The 17,947-nt window shown below is 49.8% G+C and overlaps 1 protein-coding gene across 3 annotated transcripts in view; it reads left to right on the top strand.

Moving 5' to 3' along the window:
- The first annotated feature begins 2,059 nt into the window (after positions 1-2,059).
- ATP6V0A4 (ATPase H+ transporting V0 subunit a4) overlaps positions 2,060-17,947 on the top strand; it is a 44,210-nt gene continuing 28,322 nt past the window's right edge. Inside the window, exons 1-7 of one of the 3 annotated variants that reach the window (XM_038753488.1) lie at positions 2,060-2,227; positions 7,749-7,881; positions 10,466-10,544; positions 13,794-13,888; positions 15,515-15,640; positions 16,642-16,736; positions 17,034-17,160. In XM_038753488.1, the coding sequence (XP_038609416.1) occupies positions 7,765-7,881; positions 10,466-10,544; positions 13,794-13,888; positions 15,515-15,640; positions 16,642-16,736; positions 17,034-17,160 (639 nt within the window). In that variant the 5' untranslated portion in view covers positions 2,060-2,227; positions 7,749-7,764. Of the gene's footprint in view, positions 2,228-6,047; positions 6,223-7,748; positions 7,882-10,465; positions 10,545-13,793; positions 13,889-15,514; positions 15,641-16,641; positions 16,737-17,033; positions 17,161-17,947 lie in introns of those variants that run through there. The other 2 variants (XM_038753486.1, XM_038753487.1) reach the window with 2 other exon arrangements.

The following is a 17,947-nucleotide window of genomic DNA, read 5'->3' on the forward strand; positions in this document are numbered from 1 at the left end:
GCAGAGCACTGTACTAAGCGCTTGGGAAGTCCAAGTTGGCAACATATAGAGACGGTCCCTACCCAACATTCATTCATCCATTCAATTGTATTTATTGAGCGCTTACTGTGTGCAGAGCACTGTACTAAGCGCTTGGGAAGTACAAGTTGACAACATATAGAGACGCTCCCTACACAACATTCATTCATTCATTCAATCGCATTTATTGAGCGCTTACTGTGTGTAGAGCACTGGACTAAGCACTTGGAAAGTACAAGCTGGCAACACATAGAGACGGTCCCTACCCAACACTCATTCAACCGTATTTATTGAGCACTTACTTTGTGCAGAACACTGGACTAAGCGCCTGGGAAGTACAAATTGGCAACATATAGAGACGGTCCCTACCCAACATTCATTCATTCATTCATTCAATTGTATTTATTGAGTGCTTACGGTGTGCAGAGCACTGTACTAAGCGCTTGGGAAGTACAAGTTGGCAACATATAGAGACGCTCCCTACACAACATTCATTCATTCATTCAATCGCATTTATTGAGCGCTTACTGTGTGCAGAGCACTGGACTAAGCTCTTGGGAAATACAAGTTGACAACATATAGAGACGCTCCCTACACAACATTCATTCATTCATTCAATCGCATTTATTGAGCGCTTACGGTACGCAGAGCACTGTACTAAGCGCTTGGGAAGTACAAGTTGGCAACACATAGAGACGGTCCCTACCCACCAGTGGGCTCACAGGCTAGAAGGGGGAGACAGAGAACAAAACCGAACATACTAACAAAATAAAATAAATAGAACAGATATGTACAAGTAAAATAAATAAATAGAGTAATAAATACGTACAAACATATACACATATATACAGGTGACATATATACAGGTCAGCTGGGTGACTTTGGGCAAGTCACTTCACTTCTCTGCACCTCAAGCACTTAGTACTTCCCAAGCGCTTAGTACAGTGCTCTGCACACAGTAAGCACTTGATAAATAGGATTGATTGATATAGAGACGGTCCCTACCCAACAGTGGGCTCACAGTCTAGAAGACCCGGAGATAGGATAAAGAGCCCGGGCTTTGGAGTCAGAGGTCCTGGGTTCGAATTCTGACTCCGCCACATGTCTGCTGTGTGAGCTTGGGCAAGTCACTTCACTTCTCTGAGCCTCAGTGACCTCACCTGTAAAATGGGGATGAAGACTGTGAGCCCCACTATTCTATTTGTTTTATTTTGTTAATATGTTTGGTTTTGTTCTCTGTCTCCCCCTTCTAGACAGAGAGCCCGCTGTTGGGTCGGGACCGTCTCTAGATGTTGCCAACTTGGACTTCCCAAGCGCTTAGTACAGTGCTCTGCACACAGTCAGCGCTCAATAAATACGATTGATTGATTGACAACGTGATGACCTTGTATCCCCCCCAGCGCTTAGAACAGCGTTGAGAAGCAGCATGGCTCAGTGGAAAGAAGCCCGGGCTTTGGAGTCGGAGGTCATGGGTTCAAATCCCGGCTGTGCCATTTGTCAGCTGTGTGACTTCGGGCAAGTCGCTTAACTTCTCTGGGCCTCAGTTCCCTCATCTGGAAAATGGGGATTAAGACTGTGAGCCCCCAATGGGGCCACCTGATCACCTTGTAACCTCCCCAGTGCTTAGACCAGTGCTTTGCACATAGTCAGCGCTTAATAAATGCCATTATTATTATTTATTATAACAGCACTCTGCACATAGTAAGGGCTTAACAAATGCCATCATTATTATTATTATTATAAATACGATTGATTGATGGATGGATTGATCGGGCTGGAGGGGGGCCCGTCCAGGCCGGCTCTGCTTCTGCTTCCCCGCAGGCTCGGGGGCCCCGGGTGAGGTTGGCCAACCTGTCCCCGCGGGCTGATTTGGCCGGCCGGATCCGGTCCCGGACAAGGGGAAGGGGACCAGTTGAGGCCAGTCAAGTGACCGGAGGGGGGGAAGAGAGAGGAGGGGTGGGGGGCGAGGCGGTGATGGATGGATGGATGGATGGATGGATGGAAGGAGCCGCCTGAAGGAGTCTCCGGCCTTGTTGGGACTCACAACAAGGCCCTGTTGCCACAATTGTGTGGCTTCCCGCCCTGCCCGGCCCCTCCCGGCCACTTTGGCTCAAAAAGGCCACCGGCTCCCCGGACGGACCCGCTCTGAATCCCTCCGGCTCGGCCGCCAACCCCGGGGGCCGGCGAACCCCCACATCACTACCACCAGGTAAGCCAGCGGTCCGTCCCCCCCAGTCCACCAGAGCTCCCCCCGAGATTCCCCTGTGCTTAGAACAGTGCTTGGCACATGGTAAGCGCTTGTAGCAGCGCGGATCAGGGGAAAGAGCCCGGGCTTGGGAGTCAGAGGTCGTGGGTTCTAATCCCGGCCCCGCCACTTGTCAGCTGGGTGGCTTTGAGCAAATCATTTAACTTCTCAGGGCCTCAGTTCCCTCCTCTGGAAAATGGGGATTAAGACTGTGAGCCCCCCGTGGGACAACCTGATCGCCTTGTGATCTCCCCAGTGCTTAGTACAGTGCTTTGCACATTGCCGTTATTATTATTATTATTATTATTATTATTATTATCCCAGCTACGCCAATTGTCAGTTGGGTGGCTTTGAGCAAATCATTTAACTTCTCTGGGCCTCAGTTCCCTCCTCTGGAAAATGGGGATTAAGACTGTGAGCCCCCTGTGGGACCACCTGATTGCCTTGTAATCTCCCCAGCGCTTAGTACAGTGCTTTGCACAGAGTAAACGCTTAATAAATGCCATTATAATTATTATTATTATCCCAGCTACGCCAATTGTCAGCTCGGTGACTTTGAGCAAATCATTTAACTTCTCTGGGCCTCAGTTCCCTCATCAGGAAAATGGGGATTAAGACTGTGAGCCCCCCGTGGGACCACCTGATCGCCTTGTAATCTCCCCAGTGCTTAGTACAGTGCTTTGCACATTGCCGTTATTATTATTATAATTATTATTATCCCAGCTACGCCAGTTGTCAGCTGGGTGGCTTTGAGCAAATCATTTAACTTCTCTGGGCCTCAGTTCCCTCATCTGGAAAATGGGGATTAAGACTGTGGGACCACCTGATCGCCTTGTAATCTCCCCAGCACTTAGTACAGTGCTTTGCACAGAGTAAACACTTAATAAATGCCATTATAATTATTATTATTATCCCAGCTACGCCAATTGTCAGCTCGGTGACTTTGAGCAAATCATTTAACTTCTCTGGGCCTCAGTTCCCTCATCTGCAAAATGGGGATGAAGACTGTGAGCCCCCCATGGGACCACCTGATCGCGTTGTAATCTCCCCAGCATTTAGTACAGTGCTTTGCACAGAGTAAATGCTTAATAAATACCATTATTATTATTATTATTATCCCAGCTACACCACTTGTCAGCTGTGTGACTTTCAGCAAATCATTTAACTTCTCTGGGCCTCAGTTCCCTCATCAGGAAAATGGGGATTAAGACTGTGAGCCCCCCGTGGGACCACCTGATCACCTTGTAATCTCCCCAGCACTTAGTACAGTGCTTTGCACAGAGTAAGCGCTTAATAAATGCCATTATTATTATTATTATTATCCCAGCTACACCACTTGTCAGCTGTGTGACTTTGAGCAAATCATTTAACTTCTCTGGGCCTCAGTTCCCTCATCAGGAAAATGGGGATTAAGACTGTGAGCCCCCCGTGGGACCACCTGATCACCTTGTAATCTCCCCAGCACTTAGTACAGTGCTTTGCACAGAGTAAGCGCTTAATAAATGTCATTATTATTATTATTATTATTATCCCGGCTACGCCACTTGTCAGCTGTGTGACTTGGAGCAAATCATTTAACTTCTCTGGGCCTCAGTTCCCTCATCTGGAATATGGGGATGAAGACTGTGAGCCCCCCGTGGGACCACCTGATCGCCTTGTAATCTCCCCAGCGCTTAGTACAGTGCTTTGCACAGAGTAAACGCTTAATAAATGCCATTATTATTATTATTATTATCCCAGCTACGCCACTTGTCAGCTGTGTGACTTTGAGCAAATCATTTAAATTCTTAGTGCCTCAGTTCCCTCATCTGTAAAATGGGGATGAAGACTGTGAGCCCCCCATTGTACCACCTGATTGCCTTGTAATCTCCCCAGCGCTTAGTACAGTGCTTTGCACAGAGTAAGCGCTTTATAAATGCTATTATTATTATTATTATTATTATTATTATTATTATTATTATTATTATCCCAGCTATGCCACTTGTCAGCTGTGTGACTTTGAGCAAATCATTTTTCTCAGGGCTTCAGTTCCCTCATCTGTAAAATGGGGATTAAGACTGTGAGCCCCCCGTGGGACCACTTGATCACCTTGTAATCTCCCCAGCGCTTAGTACAGTGCTTTGCACATAGTAAGCACTTAACAAATGTCATCATTATTATTATTATTATCCCGGCTATGCCACTTGTCAGCTGTGTGACTTTGGGCAAGTCACTTAATTTACCTGTGCCTCAGTTACCTCATCTCTAAAATGGGGATTAAGACTTTGAGCCCCCGTGGGACAACCTGATCTCCTTGTAATCTCCCCAGCGTTTAGTACAGTGCTTTGCACATAGTAAGCGCTTAATAAATGTTATTATTATTATTATTATTATTATTATTATTATTATTATTATTATCCCAGCTACGCCACTTGTCAGCTGTGTGACTTTGGGCAAGTCACTTAACTTACCTGTGCCTCAGTTACCTCATCTCTAAAATGGGGATTAAGACTGTAAGCCCCCCGTGGGACAACCTGATCACCTTGTATCCTCCCCAGTGCTTAGAACAGTGCCTTGCACATAGTAAGTGCTTAACAAATGCCATTATTATTATTAGCGCTTAGAACAGTGCTCTGCACATGGTAAGCGCTCAATAAATGCCATCATTATTATTATTATTAGCGCTTAGAGCAGTGCTTTGCACATAGTAAGCGCTCAATAAATGCCATCATTATTATTATTATTAGCGCTTAGAGCAGTGCTTTGCACATAGTAAGCGCTCAATAAATGCCATTATTATTATTATTATTATTAGAGCTTAGAACAGTGCTTTGCGCATAGTAGGCGCTTAATAAATGCCATTATTATTATTATTATTATTAGTGCCTAGAACAGCGCTTTGCACATAGTAAACGCTCAATAAATGCCATCATTATTATTATTATTAGCGCTTAGAGCAGTGCTTTGCACATAGTAAGCGCTTAATGAATGTCATCATTATTATTATTATTAGCGCTTAGAACAGTGCTTTGCACATAGTAAGCGCTTAATAAATGCCATCAGTATTATTATTAGCGCTTAGAACAGTGCTTTGCACACAATGAGCGCTTAATAAATGCCATCATTATTATTATTAGCGCTTAGAACAGTGCTTTGCACATAGTAAGCGCTCAATAAATGCCATTATTATTATTATTATTAGCGCTTAGAACAGTGCTTTGCACATAGTAAGCGCTCAATAAATGCCATCAGTATTATTATTAGCGCTTAGAACAGTGCTTTGCACACAATGAGCGCTTAATAAATGCCATCATTATTATTATTAGCGCTTAGAACAGTGCTTTGCACATAGTAAGCGCTCAATAAATGCCATTATTATTATTATTATTAGCGCTTAGAACAGTGCTTTGCACATAGTAAGCGCTCAATAAATGCCATTATTATTATTATTAGCGCTTAGAGCAGTGATTTGCACATAGTAAGCGCTTAGTAAATGCCATTATTATCATTATTAGCGCTTAGAACAGTGCTTTGCACATAGTGAGCGCTCAATAAATGCCATCATCATTATTATTATTATTATTAGCGCTTAGAACAGTGTTTTGCACATAGTAAGCGCTTAATAAATACCATCATCATCATTCTTATTATAACCCTACTGCGGCCGAGCGATCAACCCTGTAGGAAGCGCTGCGCTCGCGGCCCAGTTTCCCGATTAACCGCAGGACGCGCGCGCCCCCTCGCGGCCGCCCCGCGCACGTGCGCGGTGCATGGGCGAGCGCCGGCCGCAGCGCCCCCTGCTGGTCGGGGCCGAAGGTCCCCGATTTGGGCCCCGGAGGGGAACGGCCCCCAGTGGCCTTCTCCTTGGCGACCAGTGACCATCCTCTTGATTTCCAAAGCCACCGTGGATCGCCCCCGAGAAGACCCCCCAACCCTTACGGTTTTAGATTCACTTAAGAGGGTGAAACTGCCGCCGCACGGTGCGTTGCGACCTACCCTCTGCCCCCTCTGCCCTCCTCCCTGGGACCCCTAGCCAATCTACCCCCTTCTCTCCTCTACTCCACTCCCTGGGACCCCCAGGACATCCCCAACTTTGAAGGGACCCCCACTAGCCCCCGCAGAACCAGAGATCCGTCGCCATCTCCCCTCTGGCCGGAGCGACCCAAGATGGCACGGTGCGGCCTACCCTCTGCCCTCCTCCCTGGGACCCCTAGCCAATCTACCCCCCTTCTCTCTTCTGCTCCACTCGCTGGGACCCCCAGGACATCCTCAACTTTGAAGGGACCCCCAGGACATCCCCAACTTTGAAGGGACCCCCACTGCCCCCCCATCACCAGAGATCCATCGCCATCTCCCCTCAGGGCGGAGCGACCCAAGATGGCACGGTGCGGCCTACCCGCTGCCCTCCTCCCTGGGACCCCTAGCCAATCTACCCCCCTTCTCTCTTCTGCTCCACTCCCTGGGACCCCCAGGACATCCCCAACTTCGAAGGGACCCCCACTGCCCCCCCATCACCAGAGATCCGTCGCCATCTCCCCTCAGGGCAGAGCGACCCAAGATGGCGCGGTGCGGCCTACCCTCTGCCCTCCTCCCTGGGACCCCTAGCCAATCTACCCCCCTTCTCTCCTCTGCTCCACTCCCTGGGACCCCCAGGACATCCCCAACTTTGAAGGGACCCCCAGGACATCCCCAACTTTGAAGGGACCCCCACTAACCCCCCCAGAACCAGAGATCCGTCGCCATCTCCCCTCAGGCCGGAGCAACCCAAGGTGGCGCGGTGCGGCCTACCCTCTGCCCCCTCTGCCCTCCTCCCTGGGACCCCTAGCCAATCTACCCCCTTCTCTCCTCTGCTCCATTCCCTGGGACCCCCAGGACATCCCCAACTTTGATGGGACCCCCACTGCCCCCCCATCACCAGAGATCCGTCGCCATCTCCCCTCAGGCCGGAGCGACCCAAGATGGCACGGTGCGGCCTACCCTCTGCCCTCCTCCCTGGGACCCCTAGCCAATCTACCCCCCTTCTCTCTTCTGCTCCACTCCCTGGGACCCCCAGGACATCCTCAACTTTGAAGGGACCCCCACTGCCCCCCCCCAGAACCAGAGATCCGTCGCCATCTCCCCTCTGGCCGGAGCGACCCAAGATGGCGTGGTGCGGCCTACCCTCTGCCCCCTCTGCCCTCCTCCCTGGGACCCCTAGCCAATCTACCCCCCTTCTCTCCTCTGCTCCACTCCCTGGGACCCCCAGGACATCCCTAACTTTAAAGGGACCCCTACTGCCCCCCCATCACCAGAGATCCGTTGCCATCTCCCCTCAGGACGGAGCGACCCAAGATGGCGCGATGCGGCCTACCCTCTGCCCCCTCTGCCCTCCTCCCTGGGACCCCTAGCCAATCTACCCCCCTTCTCTCCTCTGCTCCACTCCCTGGGACCCCCAGGACATCCCCAACTTCGAAGGGACCCCCTGATCCTCCCCCATCACCAAAGATCTATCGCCATCTCTCCTCAGGCCGGAGCGACCCAAGATGGCATCCATGTTTCGGAGCGAGGAGATGTGCCTGTCGCAGGTGTTTCTGCAGGTGGAGGCGGCCTACTGCTGCGTGGCCGAGCTCGGGGACCTGGGGCTGGCCCAGTTCAAAGACGTGAGTCTTCTCCCTCGGGCGGCCCACCGGGGAGCGAAAGGGTCCCGGCGGTAGGGGTGGGCCGCGCTGGCCCGGGATACAGAAGCAGCGTGGCCCAGTGGAAAGAGCTTTGGAATCAGAGGTCAGCGGTTCAAATCCCGGCTCCGCCAACTGTCAGCTTTGGGCAAGTCACTTCACTTCTCTGGGCCTCAGTTCCCTCATCTGGAAAATGGGGATCATCATCATCATCAACAATCATATTTATTGAGCGCTTACTGTGTGCAGAGCACTGTACTAAGCGCTTGGGAAGTCCAAGTTGGCAACATATAGAGACAGTCCCTACCCGGCAGTGGGCTCACAGTCTAAAAGGGGGAGACAGACAACAAAACCAAACATACTAACAAAATAAAGATGAAGACTGGGAGCGCCCCGGGGGACAACCTGATCACCTTGTAACCTCCCCAGCGCTTAGAACAGTGCTTTGCACATAGTAAGCACTTAATAAATGACATTATTATTATTATTTTATTATTATTAAAGAGATACTATCCCAGGGGCAGCCTCTGCCTCACTCACTGGTTTTGGCTGCCACCCCTTCTGTGGGCTCTGCCCTTCTTGGGGCACACACTGTGGCCTTTCGGCGGGGGGTGGGCAGGAGTGGCTTTGGGTGACCATCCCCAACGTGAATTAAATACTTTCCCCAGTCCGTCCAGAGCAGCCCACCTCACCTCCCTTTCCTCCTATCTGTACTTCACAGTCGTGCCCCCCTCAAGAAGCCCTTTCCTAGCTAAGCCTGCTCATTCAGTCAGCCCGTCAATCGTATTTATTGAGTGCTTACTGTGTGCAGAGCGCTGTACTAAGCACTTAGGAGAGTACAATATAACAATAAACAGACACATTCCCTGCCCACAAGGAGCTCATTCTAGAGTCTACAGTCTAGTCCACCCTTTCAGCAGAGTCTTCTCTTCCTTTTTCTCCTTTTTCACTCTCCCTCCCTCCCCGGTCCAACTTCCGGACGGTTCGATTCCCCTTCGGTGTTCTCTTCCTTTCTCCTTTTTCACTCTCTCCCCGTCCCTGGTCCAACTTCCAGACGTTTTGGCCTTATCAATCAATCAATCAATCAATCAATCGTATTTATGGAGCGCTTACTGTGTGCAGAGCACTGTACTAAGCGCTTGGGAAGTACAAGTTGGCAACATATAGAGACAGTCCCTACCCAACAGTGGGCTCACAGTCTAAAAGGTGGGCTCACAGTCAATCAATCAGTCAATCAATCGTATTTATCAATCAATCAATCAGTCGTATTTATGGAGCACTTACTGTGTACAGAGCACTGGACTAAGCGCTTGGGAAGTCCAAGTTGGCAACATAGAAGGTCCCTCCCCAACAGTGGGCTCACAGTCTAGAAGGGGGAGACGGAGAACAAAACAAAGCATATTAACAAAATAAAATAAATAGAATAGATATGTACAAGTAGAATAAATAAATAGAGTGATGGTAATAAATAAATAGAGCAGGCCTCAAGTATTATTATTATTAATTGCAATTAATTAATTTAATTAATTAATTAATAATTAGTAATTAATGATAACAATAATCCCTGAGAAGAAAGAGCTGGGTGCCCAGGGGTTGACCATTGGGGCAGGAGTCTCCCCCACTTGATTGTCTGCCCCATCCTTGGCTGTGGCTAACGCTTGTCTCCCCCTGCCCCCAGCCTCCTCAGCTTCCTCCTGATAATAAGAATTGTGGTATTTGTTAAGCGCTTACTATGTGCCAAGGACTGTACTAAGCGCTGGGGTAGATACAAGCAAATCGGTCTGGACGCAGTCCCTGTCCCACATGGGGCTCGCGGTCTTAATCCGCATTTTACAGAATGAGGTAACTGAGGCCCAGAGAATAATAATAATAATAATAATAATAATGATGGCATTTATTAAGCGCTTACTATGTGCAAAGCACTGTTCTAAGCTCTGGGGAGGTTACAAGGTGATCAGGTTGTCCCACGGGGGGCTCACAGCCTTCATCCCCATTTTCCAGATGAGGTCACCGAGGCCCAGAGAAGCGAAGTGACTTGCCCAAAGTCACCCAGCTGACAATTGGCGGAGCCGGGATTTGAACCCACAACCTCTGACTCCAAAGCCCGTGCTCTTTCCACTGAGCCACGCTGCTTCTCGAAGTGAAGTGATCAGCCCAAGGCCACACGGCATTCATTCATTCAATCATATTTATTGAGCACTTACTGTGTGCGGAGCACTGGACTGAGCAGACAAGTGGCAGGGCCGGGATTAGAACCATGACCTTCTGGCCCCCGTATTTATTGAGCGCTTACTGTGTGCAGGGCACTGTACTGAGCAGACAAGTGGCAGGGCCAGGATTAGAACCCATGACCTTCGGACCCCCGTATTTATTGAGCGCTTACCGTGTGCAGGGCACTGTACTAAGCAGACAAGTGGCAGGGCCTGAATTAGAACCCATGACCTTAGGACCCCCAAGTCCGGGCTGTAGCCACCAAACCATGCTACTGACCCCTCTCCCCGCCACCTCTCCCCTCCATGAGTCCAGACTCTCCACTTACGGGCTCCCCCTGCTCGGGGGTGTGTTTCAGCTCAATGCCAACGTGAACAGCTTCCAGAGGAAATTTGTGAACGAAGTCCGGAGGTGCGAATCCTTGGAGAGGATCCTACGTGAGTCAAGGGGCTGGGAGATGGGGGTGGGTGTCCAGGACACAGGGTGCCAAGCGAGGGCACTGGGGGAGGTGACCAGTGGAGCCGGAGAACCCACCGGGGATGTCATCGCCACGCTCATCTGCCTGCCGGGCGTCCTCAACCAAGCCACTTAATTTCTTGGTGCCCCAGTTGCCTCATCTGTGAAATGGGAGCAAAATACCTCTTCTCCCTCCCCATTAGACTGTGAGTCCCATGAGAGACAAAGGACTGTGTCTGACTTGATTCTAATTCATTCATTCATTCATTCAATCGTATTTATTGAGCGCTTACTGTGTGCAGAGCACTGTACTAAGCGCTTGGGAAGTACCAGTTGGCAACAATCTACCCCATCATTGAGCATAAAGGCAATGCTTAACCAATATGTTGCCAATTATGTTGCCAAAATACCTCTTCTCCCTCCCCATTAGGCCATGAGTCCCGTGAGAGACAAAGGACTGTGTCTGACTTGATTCTCTTAAATCTACCCCATCACTGAGCATAAAGGCAATGCATAACCAGTATGTTGCCAATTATGTTGCCAAAATACTTCTTCTCCCTCCCCATTAGACCGTGAGTCCCGTGAGAGACAAGGGACTGTGTCTGACTTGATTCTCTTAAATCTACCCCAGCACTGAGCATAAAGGAAATGCTTAACCAGTATGTTGCCAACTTGTACTTCCCAGGCGCTTAGTACAGTGCTCTGCACACAGTAAATGCTCAATAAATACGATTGATTGATTGATTAACCAATATGTTGCCAATATACCTCTTCTCCCTCCCCATTAGACCGTGAGTCCCGTGAGAGACAAGGGACTGTGTCTGACTTGATTCACTTAAATCTACCCCAGCACTGAGCATAAAGGAAATGCTTAACCAATGTGTTGCCAACTTGTACTTCCCAGGCGCTTAGTACAGTGCTCTGCACACAGTAAGCGCTCAATCAATACGATTGATTGATTGATTAACCAATATGTTGCCAAAATACCTCTTCTCCCTCCCCATTAGGCCGTGAGTCCCGTGAGAGACAAAGGACTGTGTCTGACTTGATTCTCTTAAATCTACCCCATCACTGAGCATAAAGGAAATGCTTAACCAATATGTTGCCAACTTGTACTTCCCACGCGCTTAGTACAGTGCTCTGCACACAGTAAGCGCTCAATAAATACGATTGATTGATTGATTAACCAGTATGTTGCCAGTTATGTTGCCAAAATACCTCTTCTCCCTCCCCATTAGACCATGAGTCCCGTGAGAGACAAGGGACTATGTCTGACTTGATTCTCTTAAATCTACCCCAACACTGAGCATAAAGGAAATGCTTAGCCAGTATGTTGCCAACTTGTACTTCCCAGGCGCTTAGTACAGTGCTCTGCACACAGTAAATGCTCAATAAATACGATTGATTGATTGATTAACCAATATGTTGCCAATATACCTCTTCTCTCTCCCCATTAGATCGTGAGGCCCGTGAGAGACAAGGGACTGTGTCTGACTTGATTCTCTTAAATCTACCCCATCACTGAGCATAAAGGAAATGCTTAACCAGTATGTTGCCAACTTGTACTTCCCAGGCGCTTAGTACAGTGCTCTGCACACAGTAAGCGCTCAATAAATACGATTGATTGATTGATTAACCAATATGTTGCCAATTATGTTGCCAAAATACCTCTTCTCCCTCCCCATTAGACAGTGAGTCCCGTGAGAGACAAGGGACTGTGTCTGACTTGATTCTCTTAAATCTACCCCAGCACTGAGCATAAAGGAAATGCTTAACCAATATGTTGTCAACTTGTACTTCCCAGGCGCTTAGTACAGTGCTCTGCACACAGTAAGCGCTCAATAAATATGATTGAATGAACTTAACCGGTAACATCGTAATTATTATAATGATGTACTGGAGTCAGGGGACCACAAGCCCGGAAAAGGAGGGGGAAAAAGGCCTGTGTTTTGTATTGTAATAATAATAATGGCATTTGTTAAGTGCTTACTATGCGCAAAGCACTGTTCTAAGCGCTGGGGCACTGTTCTAAGCGCTGGATTATCTGGGTCACTCTGTACTTACTTCATGGGAGTGGGTAATTGAGGGCTTTTAGGAAAGCAAATTCATGCGCCTTCCTGGATAGGACAAAGGCACTGTTTCTCCCAGCATCCCTGGGAATTCCCTGGATGCTGGAAGCAGTGTGGCTCAGTGGAAAGAGCACAGGCTTTGGAGTCAGAGGTCATGGGTGCAAATCCCAGCTCCGCCAATTGTCAGCTGTGTGACTTCGGGCAAGTCACTTAATTTCTCTGTGCCTCAGTTCCCTCATCTATAAAATGGGGATGAAGACTGTGAGCCCCCCGTGGGACAACCTGATCACCTTGTAACCTCCCCAGGGCTTAGAACAGTGCTTTGCACATGGTAAGCGCTTAATAAATGCCATCATTATTATTATCAATCAATCAATCATATTTATTGAGCACTTACTGTGTGCAGAGCACTGTACTAAGCACTTGGGAAGTACAAGTTGGCAAAATATAGAGACGGTCCCTACCCAACAGTGGGCTCACAGTCTAGAAGGGGGAGACAGAGAACAAAACCAAACATACTAACAAAATTATTCTCTGGGCCTCAGTTATCTCATCTGTAAAATGGGGATTAAGACTGTGAGCCCCCCGTGGGACAACCTGATCACCTTGTAACCTCCCCAGTGCTTAGAACAGTGCTATGCACATGGTAAGCGCTTAATAAATGCCATCATTATTATTATTATTCTCTGGGCCTCAGTTATCTCATCTGTAAAATGAGGATGAAGACTGTGAGCCCCCCGTGGGACAACCAGATCACCTTGTAACCCCTCCAGTGCTTAGAACAGTGCTTTGCACATAGTAAGTGCTTAATAAATGCCATTATTATTATTATTATTATTATTAATTCAAAGCCACTGTTTTTCCCAGCATCCCTGGGGTTCAAAGCCACTGTTTCTCCCAGCATCCCTAGGGATCGCAAAGCCACTGTTTTCTCCAGAATCCCTGGGCGCTGCAAAGCCACTGCTTTTCCCCAACATCCCTGGGGGGCCATCATCCAGGCAGGGATCCAGGACTGGCTCAACCGGGAATCTCACCCCGGAGGGCATCGCCCCAGCTTCAGGGGTCTCGTCCAAGTCTCGGTTTCGGGCCTGGGGGAAAACAGCTCTCGGGAGGCAGAGCTTGCTCCTGCTGCGACACGGGGTGGTCCGTGGGTTTCCACAGGTTTCTTGGAAGGTGAGATGAAAGACGAGATCGTGATCCAGGAGCCTGAGAAATGTCCACAGACCCCACTGCCCCGGGACATGATCGATCTGGAGGTACGGCCCAGCTCTGCCCACCCCTGCTTTTAGACTGTGAGCCCACTGTCGGGTAGGGACTGTCTCTATCTGTTGCCAAATTGTACTTCCCAAGCGCTTAGTACAGTGCTCTGCACACAGTAAGCGCTCAATAGATACGATTGATGATGATGATGATGATGCCCACCCAGCCCCTCTCCCCACAGTGCCACCCACCTGCTGCTCCCCCAGAGAGGGGAGAGGGCATGGATGGCTGCAGTCTCCACCTCCCCGTCTCTCTCCATCTCTTCTCCCTGGATCTCTCTCCTCTGTCTCCCTGTGATAGCTCTCCTTTCTGTTTCTCTGACTGTATTTCTCTCCCTGGGTGATGATGATGATGATGGCATTTATTAAGCACTTACTATGTGCAGAGCACTGTTCTAAGCGCTGGGGAGGTTACAAGGTGATCAGGTTGCCCCATGGGGGGGGCTCACAAGTCTTAATCCCCATTTTATAGATGAGGTAACTGAGGCACAGAGAATCATTCAATCAATCGTATTTATTGAGCGCTTACTGTGTGCAGAACACTGTTCTAAGCGCTGGGGAGGTTACAAGGTGATCAGGTTGCCCCATGGGGGGGCTCACAAGTCTTAATCCCCATTTTATAGATGAGGTAACTGAGGCACAGAGAATCAATCAATCAATTGTATTTATTGAGCGCTTACTGTGTGCAGAGCACTGTTCTAAGCGCTGGGGAGGTTACAAGGTGATCAGGTTGCCCCATGGGGGGGCTCACAAGTCTTAATCCCCATTTTATAGATGAGGTGACTGAGGCACAGAGAATCAGTCAATCAATCAGTCGTATTTATTGAGCGCTTACTGTGTGCAGAGCACTGTTCTAAGCGCTGGGGAGGTTACAGGGTGATCAGGTTGCCCCATGGGGGGGCTCACAAGTCTTAATCCCCATTTTATAGATGAGGTAACTGAGACACAGAGAATCAATCAATCAATCAATCAATCGTATTTATTGAGCACTTACTGTGTGCAGAGCACTGTACTAAGCTCTTGGGAAGTACAAGTTGGCAACAGATAGAGACAGTCCCGGCCCATCAGTGGGCTCACAGTCTACAAGGGGGAGACAGAGAACAAAACCAAACATACTAACAAAATGAAACAAATAGAACAGATATGCACAAATAAAATAAATAAATAGAGTAATAAACATGTACAAACATATATACAGGTGCTGTGGGGAAGGGAAGGAGGTAAGAGAAGTTAAGTGACTTGCCCAAAGTCACACAGCTGGCAATTGGCGGAGTTGGGATTTGAACTGATCTGACTCCAAAGGCCGGGCTCTTTCTCTGCCTCTCCATCTCTCTCTTACCACCCGCGGTCTCTGCCTCTTCATTTCTGCCTCCGTGGGTCTGTCTCCATCTCTCCATCTTCCTGTCAAGTCTTTTTTTTTCCCTCTCTCTCTCTTCCTCACCGTACCTCCTGCAGTTCCCACCCCAAAATGAAGCCAGCACCTGAAGCTGCAGCTCTCAGGATCCCCCCACACCGTGTGAATCCACCGCCCTGGTCCCACCGGGAGGGTGTCGGGAGACCCCTCTCCCCTCCCAACTCCCGGGAGATGCCGGGGTCACACCCGCCACCCCCCTGCCGTGGCAGAGCGTCCTGGAGAAGCTGGAGAGGGAGCTTCAGGGAGCCAACCTGAGCCAGCAGGCGCTGAAGAAGAGCTTTCTGGAGCTCACGGAGCTGAAACACCTCCTCAAGAAGACCCAGGATTTCTTTGAGGTTCGGGTCACCCTCCCCGGAAGAGGTCGTGGGGGTTGATTGGGGCCTGGGCTGCAGCGCGGTGGTGATGGGCAGTGGTCAGGGGACAACAGCTGCGTGACTTCGGTCAAGTCACCTAACTTCTCTGGGCCTCACTTACCTCATCTGTTGAATGAATGAATAATGATAATAATAATAATGATGGCATTTGTTAAGCGCTTACTGTGTGCGAAGCACTGTTCTAAGCGTTGGGGGGGGATACAAGGTGATCAAGTTGTCCCACGTGGGGCTCACAGTCTTAATTCCCATTTTCCAGATGAGGGAACTGAGGCTCAGAGAAGTTAAGCGACTCGCCCAAGGTCACACAGCAGACATGTGGCCCTCTCCCACCCCCGCAGCACTCAATTCAATGAATAAAATATTATTCAATGAATAAAATGGGGGTTAAGTCTGTGAGCCCCACCTGGGAGAACTGATTACCTTGTGTCTACCTCAGCGCTTTGAACATAGCGCTTAATAAGTGCCATCATCATCATTATTATTATTAACGGGGCTGGAGCCACCATCAAAGAGGTGTGGGACTTTTTACCGTATTTGTTGAGCACTTACGATGTGTCCAACACCGTTCTAAGCACTGGGGGAGTTGCAGATGAATTAGGTTGGACACAGTCCCTGTCTCCCGTGGAGTTCACAGTGTTAATCTCCATTTTACAGTTGAGGTAACGGAGGCACAGAGAAATTGAGTGACTTGCCCTGGGTCACACAGCGGACAAAGGGTGGACCCGGGATTAGAACCCAGATCCTCCGACGACCAGGCTACCAGGCCATGCTGCTTCATTACACCTTGAGGGGGCAATAGGACAGGGACTTCTTCCCCCCTATTAGAGGGTAAACTCCTTGAGGGCGGGTATCACGTTGCCAACTCTGTTGTATTATACTCTCCCAAGTGCTCGGGACAGTGTTTTGCGCGCAGTAAACACTCAATAAATGCCATCGACGAATTGATTGATTCTCGCTTCCAGACGGAAACCAACCTGACGGATGACTTCTTCAACGAAGACACCTCCGGCCTGTTGGAGTTAAGAAGCTCTCCTGCGGCAGTGGCGGCGAAGCTGGGGTCAGTGGAGTCCGGGGGCCGGGGGTCCATCCGGGCAAGGGCCACCGGACGGCTCTCTGGTGGACCGCTGGGAGATGCCCGGGATTCCTGGGGGGGCATCCCGCGGCCCGGCCTCTCCCCGTTGTGGGTCAGGCTCCTCAGCCTGTTGCATCTGAGCTCTCCCTGCCTCCCCCAGGACCTTCCCACCCCAGGGCCCCCCGATGCTGCTCTTCCCTGAACCCCCTTGGCTCCCAGAAGTGGGAGAAGGGAAGGTGGTCCCAGCTGCCCGCTCACACCCCTGGCCACGGTCCCGCCTAGGTTCACCGCGGGCGTCATCCAGAGGGAACGGCTGCCTCCTTTTGAGCGGCTGTTGTGGCGGGCCTGCCGGGGAAACGTCTACCTGAGGCACAGCGAGATGGACGCCATCCTCGAGGATCCCATCACTGTGAGTGTCCCCCGCCGTACTCACCAAGGCCTCGTCCTCCCCGTCCTCATCCTCCACCTCCCCGTGGAAAGCCAGGAGTCTGGTAACGGCTCCCAGAGTCCTCCTTGGGTTGGCTCTGCCCCCGTCACGCTGCTTCCCTGTGTCTTGTGTCGGCCAAATCAACATTCATTCATTCATTCAATCGTATTTATTGAGCGCTTACTGTGTACTAAGCGATTGGGAAGTACACGCTGGCAACATATAGAGACGGTCCCTACCCAACAGTGGGCTCACAGTCTAGAAGACTGTTCCGGCCCCGGGGAGAAGCAGTCGTATTTACTGAGCGCTTACTGTGTGCCGAGCACGGTACAGAGCGCTTGGGAGAGTACAGTAAAACAATAAACAGACACACTCCCTGCCCACAGTGAGCTTACGGTCTGGAGGGGGAGACAGACATTAATATAAATCAATAAATGACAGATATGGACGTAAGTGCTGTGGGGCTGGGATGGGGGATGAATAAAGGGAGCAAGTCAGGGCGGCTCAGAAGGGACTGTGACTTCTTCTAGACTGTAAGCCCGCTGTTGGGTAGGGACCATCTCTATATGTTGCCAACTTGTACTTCCCAAGCGCTTAGTACACAGTAAGCGCTCAATAAATACGATTGAATGAATGAATGAATGAGTGGGAGAGGAGGAAAGTAGGGCTTAGTCAGGGAAGGCCTCTTGGAGGAGATGGGCCTTCAATGAGGCTTTGTAGAGAGGAGAGTCACTGTCTGTCGGATCTGAGGAGGGAGGGCGTTCCAAGC

The sequence above is a fragment of the Tachyglossus aculeatus genome, chromosome 11 (genome assembly GCF_015852505.1).
Source record: "Tachyglossus aculeatus isolate mTacAcu1 chromosome 11, mTacAcu1.pri, whole genome shotgun sequence".
NCBI lineage: Eukaryota > Metazoa > Chordata > Mammalia > Monotremata > Tachyglossidae > Tachyglossus > Tachyglossus aculeatus.